Below are 20,845 nucleotides of genomic sequence, written 5' to 3'. Positions count from 1 at the left end.
ACAGCTGTTTACTCACCCTTATTCCTACTATCAGTTCTCAAAAGCAAATAATAAAAGCCCAGTCAGCTCAATGAGTAAGATATGTGTACTCAGTAATCTCCTGACCAGATTAACCAATTCTACAGATGTATGATAAATGTCATGCTATCCTTTATTCCAGACTTGATGTTTTTAGAGGCCCACACAACAAAAATTTTAAAATGTCATGCACCATTTAGTCTGACATCGATCATTTGTACAGTGACTTGATTGCCTACAAAGATCTGGTCACTGGTAGGGAGATGGCTCAACTGGATGAAAGGCAAAATAGAAATGTTAGGCTTCAGGGGGAAGGAGATCTAATACAATACAGGAAAGTCAAGTCTTAACATGTGGAATGACTTCCCAAACAGTAATAAACAAGTCCCACAGAGATTTATTAGGCAGCAAGTAATTATTTTATTTGTCAGCCAGGGACCTCCACAAGTCTACTCCAGGTCAGAAAAAGAAAAAACAGTATCTCAGACATATAATGCTAATATTCTAAGAAACCTCCAGATGACTTAGGAAATGGGCATAAAACTATATACTTCCTATACATGTCTCAAGAACTCCTAATCATCCAATTGGTCATATTTTTGTTTTTTTGAGACAAAGACTCATTCTGTTGCCCCAGGTTAGAATGCCATGGTGTCAGCCTAGCTCACAGCAACCTCAAACTCCTGGGTTCAAAGGATCCTCCTTCCTCAGCCTCTCCAGTAGCTAGGACTACAAGCTACTGCCACAATGCCAGGCTAATTTTCCTATTTTTAGTAGAGACAAGGACTCCTTCTTCCTTAGTCTGGTCTTGAACTCCTGAGCTCAAGCAATCCACCTGTCTTGACCTCCCAGAGTGCTAAGACTACAGGGGGAGCCACCATACCCAGCCAACAGCAAATATTTATTGATTCAAATTAGAACTAACAAGTTGTTTGAGGACTATCTATTCTAAAACAAATTTATTCACTTAAAAACAAAAAGTAAACTGATTCTAATTTTTCAAAGCTATAAATTAGAGATCATCCAATATCAAAAAAGGAGAAATTACCTCTATAAACGTAATTCCATTTTATCTATTTAAAAATGAAAAATCTCAAAAATATTCATGAAAAAAGTTCTTATGCTGACAGTAGTGGTTAGAATGGAGATACTCTCCTTGTTAAAAATGAAAAAGCCTGGCTTGGCACCCATAGCACAGTGGTTATGATGCCAGCCACATAAACCAAGGCTGGTAGGTTCGAAACCGGCCCAGGCCAGCTAAACAACAATGATAACTGCAACAAAAAATAGTCGGGTGTTGTGGCAGGTGCCTGTAATCCCAGCTACTTGGGAGACTGAAGCAAGAGAATTGCTTAAGTCCAAGAATTTGAGGTTGCTGTGAGCTGTGACGCCACAGCACTCTACCCAGGGCAACATAGCGAGACCTATCTCAAGAAAAGAAAAATAATAATAATAAATAAATAAATAAATGAAAAAGCCTACCAGGTGCGGTGGCTCATCCTTGTAATACTAGCACTCTGGGAGGCTGAGATTGGAGGATCACTTGAGCTCAGGAGTTCAAGACTAGCCTGAGCAATAGCAAAACCTTGTCTTTACAAAAAAAAAATAGAAAAATTAGCCGAGCATGGTGGCAGACACCTATAGTTCCATCAAATTTGGAGGCTGAGGCAGAAGGATTGCTGGAGCCCAGGAGTTTGAGGTTGCAGTGAGCTATGATGACACTGCACTCCAGCCTAGCAGGAGAAACAAAATGAAACCCTGTCTCCAAAGAAAGACAGACAGAGAAAGAAAGAAAGTGCCTAAAAAAGCTTTAATCCAGCTGCTATGAGACAAAAGGTCCCACCATAAAATCGACTGACTCATTTAAAGTCTCTACTGTGGGTGTGTGTTTTACTTTAAGCAAATTAGATGTACCAGGTAAAATTTGAATTTGCAGAGGAATTATTTGCTTTTGAAGGAAGTCTGCCCTTCCCCCATCCCCAGTAAAAAAACCCTAAAAATAGAAAATGGTGCTTCCATTCATTTGAAATCTACTGACAAAAGAAATCAATGCACAATTTCAGGAAACAAAGGCAAGATGTACTCTGCATCCCTGAATTATTGTTCTAGTCTGACACCACACATAGCTGGTATTACTCAGATTCCAACTTCCTCAATAAGAGAGCCTGGAAAAGGTCAATTTAATACTAAAAACAAACAGACTGTAGTCAGGTGTTTGGCTTATGATTCTGCAGCAGATGAAGACCTAAGGACTCAGGGACATGGGTATTTTATATCTAAAAAGAAAAACCCAGATCACTCACCTTCTGCATGGAATCATAACAGACACAAATACTGGAAGGAGTAGAATGCTGCTTCCTGTCCCCCCACATAACAACCAGAGACATCGCTGATGGATCTTAGTATAAACCCTAAAAGAAATCAACACTTAGGTGTTTCATTTCTCTCCTTACATAGTGATAACTCTGTCCATCTCAATTAAATATCAAATTCCTCAGATGTCACTTAATCCATCTAAATGAAGATTAAACAATGTAATGCATGGTACAGCATCTATATGAAAGTATCATAAAGCTTTTTAAAAAATTACAAATATACATAACTTTAAGAGAACCTAACCAACAAAACTACAAACATGTGAACCAGATAAACCAAGGAGTGATTATTTGTATTTAGAAAGACTCTCCTTAAATAGTAAATGAGATAACTTTAAAATGATACCATAAAAAAAGTATAAATTCCATTCATATTTCAAAAATTTTCCTGAGTAAAGAAAAGGTTACTGACAACACTGGGTTTAATAATAAGCAAGACACTCTAAGAGATGAGATTAAGTATGGGTGTTCAGTGAAGTAACCATAAAGCCCAGAAACAGACATTCTGTCTTTAAATAACTCTTTATCCATCAGCACATCACTTTCATAGTAAACTATTAAATGAGAAAATTAAATGCAATTGAAGGATAAGGCAATAATGACTAAGATAACAATAATAATAAGTAACACTCACAGAAACTTTACTAAACAATAAAATCTGAAGGCATTTAAAACTCACAACAGCAGCCCTATGACTAAGTACAGTTTGTACCCTCATTTACAGAGAAAGAAAATGAAGCCAGAGAAGTTGATTGATCAAGGCAGTGCAGCTAATAGAATGAGTATAAAGTTCAGTTGGATTCTCAAAAAATGCAGGATGGATTTTGGCAGAGGGCAGCGACTGGGAGGAGGAGCGTAGGGAGGGATGATGTTGGAAAATGAGTTGAGAATAGTGTGGCGTATAAAGTGGGGGCCTATGATGATGATCATGAGATGAGGGTTAAAGAAAGAGACCCAGAATAACATCAGACGAACCAGGAAAGATCCTAAGCTGGTACCCGGGGTGAACACCTAAGAGTTTAAAAATAATTAAGATCTGAATAGCTGGAAATAGAGGCAGATCCAAACATAAGGCCTTGCATGGGGAAAGGCATGCAGGAAAAAGCAAATAAGCTCTGTTTGGCTGCAGCTTATATTCAGAGTAGTAGTAGGAGTTAAGCTGGGAGAGGAAAGTTGGGACCATATGGTGGCTAACTTTGAACACCCAGGCAAAGAATTTATATTTAGTTCAAAAAAGCAATGAAGAGTCATTGAGAGTGTTTGGAACAGGTGTTGGGCATTGAGGAATCTGATCGGCAAGCTGCGTGACACGAAAGAATACAAATTGTGTAATTCCATAGAAATTAAGGTCAAGCCAAACTAATATTAAATTATATATCAGAAAATGGTTGCCTGATGAAGAGGGAAATTGTTTGGAAGGAGCACTAGGGAGCTTTGTGAAGAAATACACATACTCTGTATTTTACTTTGGTGCTGCCAGGAGTGCAATTGTTAAAACTCACAGAATCAAATACCTTTGCATTTTGCTGCATATTAGTTATATTTATCAAGAGAGAAAGGAAGGAAGGAGGGAAAGGGAGAAAGGAAGGGAGGGGAGGAGGCAGGTAGGCAAGCCTGCCTGTCACCTACGGAACAGACTTGGATATGGAGGAAGGGGAGCCAGTGAGACCAATGCAGGTGACTATGACAGAAACCTGGGAGAATAATATCTGAGGAAAGAAACCTGTGACGTAAAGACAAGCAAGAGGACTGACAGCAGGTAAATGAACATGTTTACAAACATTAATACAAATCAATACAAATAAACGTATACATGTAGGAATTATAATTTCACTCATCTTGTCGCCTTGGAACGTAAACTGTCAGATGGCAGGGACAAAACTTAGTAAGTCTTTCCATTTAAAACAATTCTTTCCCATTTGTACATTTAATGCTGCCATTTCTATTGTGGCTTATACTCTTTTTTACATCAAATACTCACACAGTATGTTGATGTTGCTACTGAGTACGGCGTTCCTGGTATGAAAAACTTTAAAAGATCGCTTATCGCATGCCATTAGAGGTTTGCCACTCTACATATGTATTTCATGTAAGCATTATGACTAACCCATGAAAAAAATTATTGCACGTAATGAGGTATTATAACTACTATTCCATTCTACAGATGAATAAACTGAAGCTAGGTCACAAGATGCCCAAGGCAACATAATAAAATTAGGCTCCCTTGTCTGCCTAATTCAAAGCCCAGATTCTTAAGCATTGTGCTATTTATGCATGTATACGGAAAATAACTAACAAAGTAACTCAGAAAAAGGGTGAGGAAGTAAGCTCCAGTGAACTCATAATCCATTACACATATTCATCTCAACAGCTGTCAAAAGACTATACTAGTTAACCAGGTACTGTTGCAGGACTACCATTTTACAAGCTGCCTAAAACAAGAATGCATAATTTGACGTTAGTTTCTTTAGGCATTAGATAAATGCTTATAAATTCATATTAATGATACATAAAAGTCTAACGATTAAGTTCACAAACTCATCCTAGAAAAAGTGCTACACACCTCCTTGCTGACTATCACTACAGTCACCTTTGAAGGACTCCCCTCGGGAAATGATGCACAGCTACCAGGGCCTAGTCCACCCTTCACGGCAATTTTGAAACTCTTTTTCTGGAATGACCAGCAGGTCTGTCCTCCTACAGTGTTGGATAATTAAGTTCACAAACTTGCCACTGTGCACTTACATTGGCAGCAATGAACGACTTGGAGAGGTTTGGTTTCAAATCTCTTAAAATCACAAGAATCCACAGATTTGTCAGATATTCCAAAAGGTCAGTAATCTAACAAGACTACAGAACCAGTTTCAGTAAGACTGAGAATCCTGTTTCCAAATATAACAATGCATAAATTCAGATCTTTCTAATTAAATATGAATATTTAGGCAAGAACAGGAGTGAAGGATATACAAATATAATAAAGTGATTTCCTAAGATATAACAAACAACAAGAAAGAAGTAATTCATCTTAAGGAGAGAACAAATGTTTTAAGGGCCATAAAAGTAGAGTTTACATGAACATAATGTTAAGTGTTCTAGGTATAAATCTTTCTTATCCCTTTATTAAAACATACCTGCAAAAGACTTCCTCATGGCATCATACATTTAGCAAAATTTCATTTTTCAGACTATGTAAAACTTTTACAAGTGCAAATAATTCTCCCAAATTCAAATTAATGAAGTTTTACTAATACAATCGCTTTTACATTTTACTATATTTTCCTTAGGAACATATATTCAGTGGATGATAATAAATTACTCCACTTTATATAAGCATCCTTTTATCAACAACAACAAAAAAGTCACAGCTATTCTTTTAATTTCAGCATTGCTGGGAGAAATTAAAAGGACAAATATATCACAGTCAGATAAGATTTAATATTGTTAAAATATCAACTCTCCCCACACTGCTCTGTAGATTAAATATACTCTCAATTGAAATTCCAGAAGATCTTTCTGCAGAAATTGATAAGCAAATTTTAAAATTTATAGAAGATGAAAGGATCAAGTATAGCTAAACAAATTTGTAAAAAAATACAGATTTGAGGGGGCTTATCTATTTGATTTCAAAAGTGATCAGAAGGGTATAAAGCAGTCAATATTATGGCACTGGAGTCAGATCTCTGGAGTAAAACAAGAAAACAAGAAGATTCAATCAACTGATTTTTGATAAAGTTGTCAATTTAATGGGCCCATAATTGTTTTTTCAGGAAATGGTGCAAAGGCAACTGAATATTCATTTGCAAAAATAATGAATATCAACCATTACCTCACATTATACACGAAAATTTCTTCAACATGGTTGGTAGTACACATAGAAGCAAAATACGTAAAACATGTGGAAATAAATACAGGGTACAAAATCTTTGAGACCTTAAGGTAAGCAACTTGGTTTTTGTATTGAGTGCAAGAAATTGATAAACTGGATATCAACAAAATTAAAAACTTAACATCATTAAGATAATAAAAAGGAAAGCCACAGACTATAAGAAAATACTGTCAATACATATATCTGACAAAGAATTCATACCAAAGTATATAAAGATACCTCAAAACTCAATAGTAAGAAGACAACCTAATTTTTTAAGCAAAGAATTTAAAGAGATATATTATCAAAGAAGATATGGAAATGGCCAATAAGCACATGAAAAAAAAGGTATATCTTTAAGAATGAGAGAAGTGCAAATAAACATCACATTATACCACTATACATACATCCACTAAATTAGCAAAAATTAAAAGGACTGAAAGTGCCAGATGTTGCCAAGGATGTAAAGCAAATAAACTCCTATCCATTGCTAGTGGGGATATAAAATGGCATAACCACTTTAGAAGTGGGTTTGGCAGTTTCTCAACAATAGCATTCTTAGGTATCCAGTAAATGAAAACACATGTCCACATAAAGAAATACACCTGACTATTTTATACATGCACCTGTACTCATAAGAGCCCCAAACAGAAACAACTTAGCATAGACAGGTAGATAGATGAGCCAATTACATTATTTCTACTGCCCAGCAATAAAAAGAACTGACCTACCAACCGCTACAATGTGGCTGAAAATATTACACTGAACGAAAGACCTCAAACACAAGAACAAAAGATGTCACCTTGACCCTTGAATGCACAGCTTTGAACTGCACAGGTCCACTTCCATGCTGATTTTCTTCCTTCTCTGCTACCCTTGAGACAACAAGACCAACCCTTTGTCTTCCTCCTCCACAGCCTATCAACATGAAGATGACAAGGATGAGGCCTTTATGATGAGCCACTTCCACTTAATGAATAGTAAATAGTAAATATATTTTTTTCGCTTCTGTATAATTGTTTAAATAACATTTTCTTTTCTATAGCTTATGTCATTATAAGAATACAGAATATAATACATCTAACAGACCTACAAAATATGTGTTAGTCAACTGTTTATGTTATCAGTAAGGCCTTCCAGTCAAAAGTAGGCTAATAATAGTTAGGTTTTAGGGTAACCAGAAGTTATATATGGGCTGGGTGCCTGTATCTCAGTGGTTAGGGAGCTGGCCACATGCTCTGGGGCTGGTGGGTTCAAACCGGGCCCGGGACAGCAAAAAACACAAAAATAGCTGGGCTCTGTGGTAGGCGCCTATAGTACCAGCTAGTAGGGAGGCTGAGGCAAGAGAATCGTTTGAGCCCAAGAGTTTGATGTTGCTGTGAGTTATGACACCACGGCACTCTACTGAGGGTGACATAATGAAACTGTCTCAATTAAAAAAAAAAAGTTATATATAGATTTTCAACTGCGTGGGGGTGGGGGTATCTGCCTCTAATTCCTGTGTTTAGAGTCAACTGCATCAGCATTCTTGCCAGCAACCCCACTGGAGCCCCAAGTCAACAGCCAGCCTCAACTGATAGTTCCAGCTACCCTGGAGCTCCAGCTCAGATGAGCCTTTAGGTGACTATAGCACTTACATAAATCTGACTGCAACTGCATGAGAAGTCCTTCATGAGAACCATCGTGGGGGGTGCACTCAACCCATGGAACTATAAAATACAATAAGTAATACATATTTGTTTTAAGCTACTGTGTGTTGGGGTAGTTTGTTGTGTAGCAACAGATAACACTGTTATACTAAAACAAGTCTAGGAAATTTCATGTGAGAAACTCAGATTTCAGAGGCAAGTCTAGGCTTGGACCTTCCATGTGTATCACTGGGTTCGACTCTACCAAAGCCTCGCCCTGACCCTAGGTGTTCTAGAAGTAGCCAGAGGTAGACGAGAAAGTAAAGAATATTCCAGCGGAGTCACTGTGATTCCTAATGCATATGTATTCCAGTCAGGCTCACTACTCTCCAAAACATGCCCCAAAGCTGAATCTTAACAGGGTGAAATTCTCACAAAAAAGAAAGGAAAATAATCATTCCTCATTCTTAAAATCACATCAAGATTGCAAACAATTCTCAGTTTTCATGCTTTAAATAAATTGATTATAGTAAATCATTATTTTTACTTAATAACCTTTAACGATGTTAAATTACCAGTATATGGTAAATTATCAGTATATGGCAGTTTACCTACTAACAAATTCAGCTTAGTAAAAAAGTCCATATGCTATTATTCTGTTTGTCATCTGCTCCTGCTGTGAAGGATAATAATTAAGAGTTGTTCACTGACACGTTTTTAACATGTGCCAGTTATATGTGATAAACTTCTTACCCTAGAAAATTTTATTAAACTCAGTATTAACAACCTACAAGTCACACATCATATTTCCAGGAATATTGCCTTAGTCCATGGCAAATCCAAATTTTAAAGAATCTGAACGCTTGATATATGCCAGGTACTCCTGCTACGCAGCATTTATCTTCAACTGGAGTAAATTTCATTCAAAAAAGATCAGTGGTGACTCTGTATCATTAAGCCATTGAAATTACCGAGAACCACAGTGTGACACAGAAAGGTGTATTTATTTCATATCTAAGCAAATATTTCTGGCACACTGAAGAGTTCTAATTTTTTCCTTAATTCAGTAAGTATTTACAAGTTTATTTAAATATTTATCTATATGACTATTACTCAACTAATATGGAAAACACTTAGTGGCTTAAGCCAATCCTACGAGAAGTGTTGTGACCAATGTCTGCCTTGGGGCTAATAATGAAAAATACATCGGGCATTTGGCAGCCTTGACCCATTTCATCAGTTCCATGCAATCTCCTACCTTCAGACCCCCCTACTCAGTCACTTTAAAGATTTCCATGATGAAAATTCCAGTCTTCCACTCAGCCTCAGGAAGTGAAATCTCCTTTTCTTTAGCCAGTCTTTCCCATTGTTAGATTCTACTGTCCACATATGTCCCTTGATAAGCCCCACCCTGGTACAGATGCCCTGGCCCCAAAAGGTCAAACTCCCTAACACCAAGAGTTCATTGGATAAGCCACACTTTATAGCGCTTTGATGGTAGATGGCCAAACTCTGGTAGAATGTGGTAGAAGCACAATTTGAATTCTGGCAATTGAAAGCCAGAGTCTCTGCACTTACTTGCTGCACGTGACATGTAGTGACAGCCATTTCTACAACATGCATTAAATTATATCTACATTTGTCAATTCATAGGTATCTGAGTCTATTTTCATACAAATAAAATATAGTGAAAATCTACTATCCTAGGACAGTAAATGTGACTTTTAAATAATATAAAATTTGTGCACTTTGTAGTTAAAAACATATTAATAAGTGTGTTAATTAATGCTTGATACCGACTAGGGAAAAATGGGGGGATATCTATATCTTCCACAAAAGCAACAACAAAAAAAATGAGCATACAATTCATACTCTTGTGTCTCATACAGACTTATATTGAAAGTTTAACAGTGTTTAAACATAATCTAATACAGTGATTATTAGTAATCTTTAAATATATACACATAATCAGTAACTTTTCCAGCTTCGAATCCATAACAACAATGAATTCTTTTCACATCCTGTGTAACTCCATGGGGATTCCATCGGGAAAGTTCCCATAGACAGTAATTTCTCCATGGTTCCCCACGGTTTATACAGGATATGAATCTGGTCGATAGTGACAATGAGAACAACAAACCACTAAAAGCTCATATGAAATTTTTGCTGAACAAACTAAAGAGTAACAATTAGAGACCAATACTGAAGTGAAAATAAGAAATCAGAAAACTTAAAAATAATCAGGAGTATTTTCATTCCACTTTTGTACAAGCAAAAGTATATAAATACCAGAATAAAAAGTCCTATCTTATTTAATTGAAAATATTCTATTGATACTAAAAATTATACTGTTAACTATTAATAGCCAAGAAACTCAAAAGGAAATTTCACATCCAAATATATGTTGTTAGAAGGAAGGAAAGGCTAATATGTAAGATGAGTCAAAAATGTTGATATGAGCTTTAGCTTTCCAAGCTCCTAAACAACTGTATCCCAATCGAAGTCCCTGTAATCCATAATTATTCTTCCATATTTGTGACTTTAGTAGTCTATTGTATACCACTTATCTAATATCATATAATAACATTTTCTTTTACGTTCAATGCTCTAAGGGCAGGCTTACAGGTGTGTTTTTGTGGACACACCTAGGTATTTCTATTTTTGCTTTAAGTAAGATGAAAGCATCTAAAATCTATACAGCTAAATCTAACAGCCATATTTAAGTTGTAGGGAAGGAAAATGGCTGGTGTTCCTAAATTACTTATTTTCATATGGTAAATACTAATGAAAGAAAAACAAAATAGAGTACTAAAATATCAAACATACCAACAGCAAAAACATTATTAGTCTTTGACACAATTATTTAATAATAACTGGGTGCTTATTTTGAGAAATGGTCCAGTTATGAATAGCCATTTTTGAATGACCATAGTCACTATTCACATCTCAGCCAATTCACAGAAATTACATCAAAATAATAGACCCAAGTTTAATCTCACATGTGACCAGTTGCCAAGAATGGTCCTGAGATACACATAATAGAAGACTATAACTCATTTGTTTCTTTATCCAGATGTCTGTTTAATTACAGTATCTTGGTGACCTAATATGGCAAGAGTACATTCATTTGACCATCTCTCACACACTGGCTCAAAATTTGAGATGATTACCTTGCTCTCAGTAACATGGTACCACACTCACTATTAAAACTCAGAAGCAGTCGGCGGCGCCTGTGGCTCAGTGAGTAGGGCGCCGGCCCCATATGCCGAGGGTGGTGGGTTCAAGCCCAGCCCCGGCCAAACTGCAACAAAAAAATAGCCGGGCGTTGTGGCGGGCGCCTGTAGTCCCAGCTGCTCGGGAGGCTGAGGCAAGAGAATCGCGTAAGCCCAAGAGTTAGAGGTTGCTGTGAGCCGTGTGACGCCACGGCACTCTACCCGAGGGCGGTACAGTGAGACTCTGTCTCTACAAAAAAAAAAAAAAAAAACTCAGAAGCAGTCATTTCCAACCCAATGAATCCATCAGAAATGAAAATAAAAGGCAATGGCTGAACTTTGGGTGCTCATCAAAGAAAAGTTGCATGGGGCATCACAAGTACACCAAATCCTTTCCAGCACCTGGCTGTCTACCCAAGGTGATATGGAAATCCAGAGAATAGCAAGAAAGGTGTGTGAACCAGCTATGTCAGAGCTAAAGAGAACCCCTGATACACCCATCCACTATTTCCTCATCTACACTAAGCTCAGGTGGGTAGCTCTTACCTAAATTTTGTTGGTACTTCTTCCACCCCCTGAAGATGATCTGGACATGTTCTCTTTTATTATAACTATAAGAAAATTATGAGAGAAGGGATTGAAATGGATGCTGTTTGCCCCAGGGGCACCTGTTTCTCAACAGGTAAGGTATTGCTCTCTTCACTGGACTAGTAAGGCCAGTAAGTTAAATGTTAGACCAGTACACAATTCCCACCACAGCACATGTTAAATGATACGCTTGAGAACTGAAAAAGTTAAACATGGGGGAAGTAAAGAGGAGGCCTAAGCCCAATACATGCTAATTGAATAAATGTTCAACATACTTAGAGTATCTACTTTTTGAAGAATAATTGGCTTTATCAGGGAGGATATAACCAAATGTCCATAATGCAAAACCAGCATTCCTTACTCCACAAAAAGAAAATATGAAAATTTGTTTCTCCCTTTCAACATGAAAACTTTTACTCCTCTTAAAAATTTTGAGAGATTGTGGCGCCTGTGGCTCAAGGAGTACGGCGCCGGTCCCATATGCCGAAGGTGGTGGGTTCAAACCTAGCCCTGGCCAAAAAAAAAAAAAAAAAAAAAATTTTGAGAGATAATTTTTAATTTGGAAGAATTTAATCACTTTATTTTTAAATATAAACTATCATGAAATCAAAGTAAGTATTCCTAATATGCATGTTTTCAGAATATGTCTTCTAGGACAAAGGCTTTGAAACCCCAAATATACATTTTAATGATGACCTACCTCAACAAAACTTTATGGATACTACTTTTGTTCCTATACCTAAATTATTCTGACAAAAGAAACTAAAAGTGTCTTTCTTCGAAGCAGATAAAAAGTAAGCATATTACTCCCATTTTTAGACATGAAAAATTTAAGTAAAGGAAAAGCTCAGTCAAATACATCAAGATAGTAACAACTACAGAAGCTATACTTCCCACTTTGTAATGATTATTCAATACAGGGTGCCCATAAAGTTCAAGGGGAATTTTAAGCTGCACACTACTTTAAATTGCCCATGAACTTTATGGCCACCCTGTACTACAGAACACTTTCACTTCAAAGTGGCCCAAAATAGACTGACTGTGGCCCATCTATACAACTGTGGGAGATTTAGATTCACCAAGTCAGAGAGGTAAGACTGGTATTATTGGAGATACTGAGTAAAATGATGTCAGACATAAAAGAGCTTCCATTAATCCTGTTGCTATAGCTCTGTACGTCTTTGATGAACTAGGGTCTACTCTTCTAGATATATTTTTGGCATTTCAAAGCCTTTTTAAAAATTTTTTTGAGGGATTAGTTAAATCAAGTAATATGATTTTAGTGAGAAAGGATATGTTATACCCAGGCTCCTGCAAATTCCTGACCTTAAAGGTCTGAACCATTAAATCAACTTAATCAAACTAATATTCGAAATGAAGACATTTTCCTCTCTTATAGGTGAAGAGTGAGAAGGAGAACAAGAAAATTTGAAAGAGGCATGTACAACTTGAATCTATGGAATCAGAAGTCAGAACAGGTGTTACCTTGTCACAAGAGGGAAGTAAGGGAAGGGCCGCAAGAGAACTTCTGGGGGAAATGGAAATGTTGTGCATTTTGATCTGGGTGGTCCACGAGTGTAAAAACACGGCCAAAAATTCACTAAGCTGCACTCTTAGACTTACAAATCTTACTGTATGCAAATCATACCTCAATTTAAAAAGTAAAAGCATCTAATACAAGTAAGGCTCTGCAAGGCAACCAGAACTCAAGAAAAAGAATCGTGAAAGCAAAATAATTTGAAAACTTTAACCTTTTCCAGTGCCTACTACAGCATTGCAGACAGGATACATAAACAAATATATCTTATGACAGTTCAGTCAGAACACCCTAGGTGGTATTCAGTGAAAGTTAAAAAAAAAATCTTAAAATCTGCATGATAGTATTCTGTCTTTTGAACGGTGTTCTGTTCTGTTCTGCTTAGTAATCTGGTAGCTATGGAGACCAAAAACAGCAAGCAGTTTTCAAACATATCACATGGCACATAAGCAATATTATCAAAATATCAGGTTTGATGATCAAGAAAGGTTGTGTGTCTAACTGATGAAACTGGCCAATGTTAAGAGTCACCAGTCCAAGACTCCCACACCGAGTTTCAACTTCCACTGCCAGCTAAATCAAGTAACAGACTGTTTCTCTAGTATACAAATATTTCTGTCATACCTAGGCTCCCACTTAAGCAAAATTTCATGTCTGAAATAAAACTGGAAGGTCTTTGCCACTTAATCTATTCATATTTCTTGGATATAATAATTCCAAATTTCTAAAAAGCTAATCAAGAAAAGAACTAAGAATTATTAGCTCTCTTGAAAAGCTAATTCTACAATAATCATCAGAATTATTATTATTATGTAGAATGACTATTCTACAATAATCATCAGCTATGTACAAACACTCATGCTGATCACCTGAGATCAGAAAGTAAAGGTCAAATTACAAGTTCATAAGAAATAGATTTCCTTAATTCCTGCCTTAACTCCTTTCTCCCCAGTAATGATAGTGTCTTGCCAATGTTTAATGCTCTGGGCCAGCAGGTTGAGTCTCTTTAGAAATTCTTAACTATCCCCTCAATGAATCCCCAACAATAAAAAAAAAAAAAAAGAAAAGAAATTCTTAACTATCATCTTTGCTTATGATGACAACATATTCTGCAGAACCTGTACAGATGCACTGACAATATAACCAACATTAAATAATGCTCAATAGGGTGGTTATCAATTCTAGCTGTCTACAACTGCTATTCTGTCTAACCCATTGTGCAGGGCCTCCTCTGCACCAAAGCAATTTTTCATTGTATAAGTTTTAAGAAAGAAATTACACTGCTGGACTGTGATGCTAGCCAGCACATCAAGATTGAAGCTACTATGGAAAAAAAAAAAATCCATCTTCAAAAATAAAGCTATTTTGCAAAAATATTGGAGGAAGAGTGTGCAATGACACTTTCCTCTCTTTAGATGAAAAATGCAAGCCCTTCTTTCCTTTCCAATAAACACTATCATTTCAGATCTTCCTAGTATCTATTTGAGGGTTAAAGCACCATTACTGAGCCCACAACAATAGATCAGTGACAGGTCTGATCCTGGCAATTAACACGTTCTGAGGAGGCTGCCTGAATCCCATCTTTCTACCTCCCTCTTGGAGGCCTGATTTTGACACATTGACATCCCTAGCCCCAAGGATGAATAACCCAGTTAAGGGGAGTCCCTTCCCTGAGACCAATTCCTTTGTAATTCGAGCCAAAACACAAACGTTAATGACCTAAGGCAAAGTGATAAGAACTCCAAGCCAGTGAAACCGTGACAGTAAGCAGATTTCTAAATAGCAGAGAAGTAGGATCCATTTACTTACATGAAGATTCAGTGCCAAACATGGCTGGCTCCAGAGGCTGCTTTTAAAAAATATTAGAAGAAGAAAGAAAAGGAAGAAAAAGCCAGGAGAGCGTGCCTGTGAGATGGAGAGATGAGCTGGCTACACAGCCAGGGTCATGAAGCCAGACAATGCAGCCCAAGCTGTGTCCAGCTGCCAGATTCTCCTCTTACGAGCTTCAGTTTTCTCCCGTGTGATTGAACAGCAAGCTCTCTTACACCACCCAAAAACCGAAGAGCTGCTTTGAAAAATCCACTAGGCAAAGGAAGGCCGACGTGGCTGCTGTGGGATGCAGTGAGGCAAGACTAGGTAGCAGCAGGGGCAGGTCTGGGAGCAGCAGCAACAGCGGATACTGCAATCCCCAGCCCTGCTGTAGCAGTAAGACAATAGCAGGGCTTATGCATACGCTGGTGACGTCAGGGACACTGCACAGACCAACTGCGCGGCTTGAGCCAGAGGCTCCAGGGGCTCCAGGGGAGCAGCGCAATTCAGAGGGGAATTCCTTTGTCACAAAATGCACAAGGCCAAGAGCCACATATGTATTCCCTCTCCTGAGGAGCTCTTCATCCTGTGACACCAGGCAGTAAAAAAAGACCTCAAAGAAATTTAAATATTGGTGTTACAGCAACTAACCACAAACACAGCTTGCAGATCAGGGCTCTTGGTTATATGCAGCACATAGAACTTTCCAAGGAAATGAAGATCAGAAATAAGAGAAATAATCTACCTTTAAAAGTAATTATGGAAGAGTTTACTGTTATTTTCCCTAAGTTCGTGGCAGATTGGCAGATCAAGGGTGATACTCTCAATCACAAATACATGAAAATATGTACACTATTGCACAAACATCTGGGGCTTACACACAAATGTAACAGTGAAATAATAGCACAGGTGCTCAGAACGCTACTTGGAGCACAGTGAGCACTCACATGTTAGTGATTACATTATTAGTTATTTTGTGACTATTAATCATATGTGAAAAACACTGCTCTAGTAATACATAATGTATTTATGTATTCACATACGTATATTTCTCCTTTCTTCATTTCGCCTTATGTGAATTTCTGTTATTTCCAAAGTCATTCATTTTAAGGCTGTGTGCACACACCTGGGTATACCTGTGTATGAGTGGTCATTTGTGACAACTTATTTCTTCTTAATCTGTCCACACAGAGAAATAATTAAAGAGACCCAGAGTGGTGCTCAGTCATGTAATCCTAGCATTTTGAAGCCAAGGTAGAGGGATCACTTGGTGCCTGGAATTCAAGACCAGCCTAAGCAACATAGTGAGATCCCATCTCTATAAAAAAAAAAAAAAAAAAAAAAGGGCGGCGCCTGTGGCTCAGTCGGTAGGGTGCCGGCCCCATATACCGAGGTTGGCGGGTTCAAACCCGGCCCCAGCCAAACTGCAACCAAAAAATAGCCGGGCATTGTGGCGGGCGCCTGTAGTCCCAGCTGCTCGGGAGGCTGAGGCAGGAGAATCGCTTAAGCCCAGGAGTTGGAGGTTGCTGTGAGCTGTGTGAGGCCATGGCACTCTACTGAGGGCCATAAAGTGAGACTCTGTCTCTGAAGAAAAAAAAAAAAAAAAAAAAAGTTGAAAGAAATAATTGAAGATATTAGTATTTGTCTCTTGATACTAAACAAATAAAAGTCTTCCTGTATTATCTTATTCTTTGAAATCAATTTTTTTTAAAAAAAGTAGAAGTCTATGGGGTGGTGCCTGTGGCTCAAAGGAGTAGGGCGCCAGCCCCGTATACCGGAGGTGGCGGGTTCAAACCCAGCCCAGACAAAAAAAAAAAAAAAAATGTAGAAGTCTATGATCTTTCAATAGAATGCCTATCTAAGACAAGCAGTTTTGTTTTAATATTTTAAAAATACAGAAATGCACAAAAGTAAATATATTAACATATGCATACATATCTAATAACATAATCCCACACTTTTTAAAATCATATATAGTAGGAAGTTCCAGAGTTCAAGTCTTCTCTCCACCCCATTCACCCAAGGTATATACCAATTCCAGCAATTTCCTATGTTTATAAAGACATCTTTATATATAGTTTTTAAATATTAAATTCTGGTGTACTGTAAAGTGCAAATTACCATCTGAAAATATCACTGGTAGCTTTCCTGGTCAGTATATGTGGTATCTACCTCTTCCTTTTAATGGCTGCATAAAATTCCACTGTATGAATGTACAATTTATTCAAGGTAACTTGATGTTTAGCTTATTGAAAATACTGTACACTTAAGAATAAAACGTGATAATGCTGCATAAGATAAAGAAAAAATCTTTTGTTGTGGGAAAGAATAACAACAGCTAATATTTACTGAGCATTTACTATGTGGCAGACACTATTCTGGGAATTTTACATGTATTAATTTATTTAATCTTTGTGATAACTCTACAAGGTAGAATACCACTATTATCCACATTTGAGAGATGGGTAAACAATTTGCCTAAGTCACACAGGTAGTCAATAACATTCTGGGATTCAAACCCAAAATGTCTGGTTGAAAAGCAGTGTTCTTTACCATGCTACCATAATACCTCTTGAACAATGAATAAATAATTGCCAAAACAATGTTTTAAGGATTCAATTGTGATGAAGGGAACATTGAAACTGAAAAGTATAGGGGTAAAAAATCCTTAAAAGAAAAAAATCACCAAAGAAAACTAAAAACGACACGAAAGATAACTGAAGATTTGGGAATTAATAAAAATGTATACGTTCAAAAATAATTGGTCAGGTCAACAACTAAGGGGCATATCAAGAATGCTGTAGAAATGAAATTGTAGAAAGTGGGAAAGGGCAATACATTTCAAAAGGGGCGAATCTTAAAGCCAAACTATATTATCTTGCATAAATCTATTTAAAATTGTATATGGGATGTTATATATGAACAGTCATTAAAATGGTGAACAAATGTGCCCATCACAAAGGCAAGAAGGGAAGTAGAATGATAAAATGGTCCCTGTGTGCAATAATTACTTTGCCAACTCATTACATGCTCCTTTTGTAAGCACATACCTGGAGGGGTGTGTGTGTGTGTGTGTGTGTGTGTGTGTATGAAAATATTAATACATTTTTCTGAGGGCCTGTATTTATTTCTTGGCACAGACTTCCAAGAATAAGTTAAAAGCACCAACATTTTTCAAGAAGTCTACTTTTTGGATTGTAACAGGATCAGTATGTTAAAAACATTGGGCATCTTGCTTGCCAGCAAAATTGTACACTCTGACTCCTATGAAGGGGTCTGTGATCTGGTGGCCTGAGGTGTTTCTAAACACTTGGATCCACATCTCTGAAGACCAATTCCAAAAGTTTAGTTTGCTCCAATTCTGTCCCCTAGTCAGTTCAGAGAATCAACACAATTTTTTGTGTGTTGCCTAAAGAAAATGTAATGAAGGAAAATAAAGGAAGAATAAAACTGAGCTAATGATCCTCATTGGCCCTTGCCCCAAAAATCATACAATGCATTCTAAAACCAAAGTGATCTTTGGATTACCCATTCTCTCTAATTATTCATACATGGGCTAAAAGAAATAGTTAATTTCAAGATAATATAAATCAGCAATGAAAATTTACATTCAAATTAATTTGTACCCTTTCTCCCCTAAAGAAAAAAGAAGAAGAATCATTATACTGCAATGCTATTGTTAAGGAAAGATGCATGAAAATCTTTAAGTAAGTCATAGTCAGTTGTAAAGGATGCCCTATTTGTGCATTCCCTCCACAATTATTTCCTAGGAGCTTACTGTTCTACATTCTAGGGGTACGGCTAGGAACAAACTCCCTCCCCTATGGAGTTTATAATCTAATGGGTGAGACGGAAAAACAAACACACAATACGTAAAGTCATGGGATGTATTAAAAAGAAAGACAAAGAGGAAGTAAAGGATAAAGAGTAATTGAATGGGAAAGTTATTTTAGGCGAAACTGTCAGGAAAGGCTACTCTAAAAAGTTGACATTTCAATGGAGACCTGAAAAAAATTTCAAGGATAACATGGAAGGAAGAAATACTCCATGCAAAGTCCTTGAATAAAAGTGCTTTTGGCAAAAAAAAAAAAAAAAAAAGTGCTTTTGGCTCCTTAAATTTTTTTTTTTTTTTACAATAAATCTATTCTGTGATCATCAAATAACAGTTTGCTAGTAAGATGTCCCCTTTAAGGCTATGATAATGACATCAGAACAAAGAGGTTGGACTGAATGAATTGGGCTAACAGCAAATAAATTCTTTCTGATTCAAAACATAAAAATCACTGTGCCATAAACTGAGTTATTCTCTTCAAGGTTTAATGGATCAAATACACTTATATTTGCAAATGTGTAGACGTCTATAGAAATCACTAGAGAAGTGAACATTCAAAATAGCTTCCTACCACATCAGACAGCTAATTTTATTAAGGTATTCATTAATACGGTAAGAACTTAAATCACATTTTTCAGCACACACAACAAAATTTGAAAGTGTCCTATCTGTGAGTTTCTTTAACACCACCTTCTCTGTTTATATTAAAGTTTCTAATGTCCACTTTAGCATATTAAAGTTGTATTACTTACAATATCAACTATACATATATAAAGTATTACTTTAAAACAGAGAAATGTTTTAATGCCAATATACAAACTATAAAAAAAAAAAAGAATTAATCAATGATTATGTTCTTTGGCAGGGGAAGGGCACATATTTATAACTCAAAGTGTACTAAGGCCAGGCACGGTGGCTCATGCCTATAATCCTATCGCATTGGGAGGCTGAGGTAGAAGGATGGTTTGAGGCCAGGAGTTCAAGACCAGACTGAGCAAGAGCAAGACCCCATCTATACAAAAAACTAGAAAAATTAACTGGGCATATACCCAGAAGACCAAAAATCACATCATAACAAAGATATTTGTACCAGAATGTTTATTGCAGCCCAATTCATAATTGCTAAGTCATGGAAGAAGCCCAGGTGCCCATTGATCCACAAATGGATTAATAAATTGTGGTATACGCACACCATGGAATATTATGCAGCCTTAAAGAAAGAAGGAGACTTTACCTCTTTCATGTTTACATGGATGGAGCTGGAACATATTCTTCTTAATAAAGTATCTCAAGAATGGAAGAGAAAGTACCCAATGTACTCAGCCCTACTATGAGACTAATTTAGGGTTTTCACATGAAAGCTATAACCCAGTTACAACCTAAGAATAGGGGGAAGGGGGAAAGGGAGGGGAGGGAGGGGGGAGGTGGGTAGAGGAAAGGGGATTGGTGGGATTACACCAGCGGTTCATCTTACAAGGGTATATGTGAAACTTGGTAAACGGTCTGTGAAGCTAGTGAATGATGCCCCATGATCATATCAATGTACACAGCTATGATTTAATAAAAAAATAAATAAAATAAATAAATAAACTGTAAACCCGAACCAGGTGGAAAAAAAAAAAACTAGAAAAATTGGCCTGGCCTGGTGGCACATGCCTGTAGTCCCAGCTACTTGGGAGGCTGAGGCAAGAAGACTGTTTGAGCCCAGGAGTCTGAGGTTACAATAAGATGCAACCTATGATGATGCCACTGTACTCTAGCTCAAGATGACAGAATGAGACACTATATGATAGTAATAAAATAAAATGCTCTCATAGTAAAGCTTTCAGCTAGAATTTTACAAATTTCATTTGTTTGCATATGGCTACAACGGACGTTACTTCTTGCTTCAACATCATACCACTCATAGAATTAACTTTCTAGAAGACAGGAACATTTTAATTTATAACCTTCGAATAAAAATTCTAATATATTCAATCTT

The 20,845-nt window shown here is 36.9% G+C and overlaps 1 protein-coding gene across 7 annotated transcripts in view; it reads right to left on the bottom strand.

Moving 5' to 3' along the window:
- ST7 (suppression of tumorigenicity 7) overlaps window positions 1-20,845 on the bottom strand; it is a 313,492-nt gene that overhangs the window by 210,200 nt on the left and 82,447 nt on the right. The window contains exon 1 of one of the 7 annotated variants that reach the window (XM_053608649.1): window positions 15,033-15,481. The exons of 5 other annotated variants lie outside the window; for them this stretch is intronic. In XM_053608649.1, the coding sequence (XP_053464624.1) occupies window positions 15,033-15,054 (22 nt within the window). In that variant the 5' untranslated portion in view covers window positions 15,055-15,481. Of the gene's footprint in view, window positions 1-15,032; window positions 15,482-20,845 lie in introns of those variants that run through there. One more of the 7 variants, XM_053608650.1, reaches the window with a different exon arrangement.

This window comes from Nycticebus coucang, chromosome 11, assembly GCF_027406575.1.
Source record: "Nycticebus coucang isolate mNycCou1 chromosome 11, mNycCou1.pri, whole genome shotgun sequence".
In the NCBI taxonomy this organism is placed as follows: domain Eukaryota; kingdom Metazoa; phylum Chordata; class Mammalia; order Primates; family Lorisidae; genus Nycticebus; species Nycticebus coucang.
The sequence above is the reverse complement of the archived record's forward strand: the minus strand, read 5'-3'. Positions and strand labels throughout refer to the sequence as shown.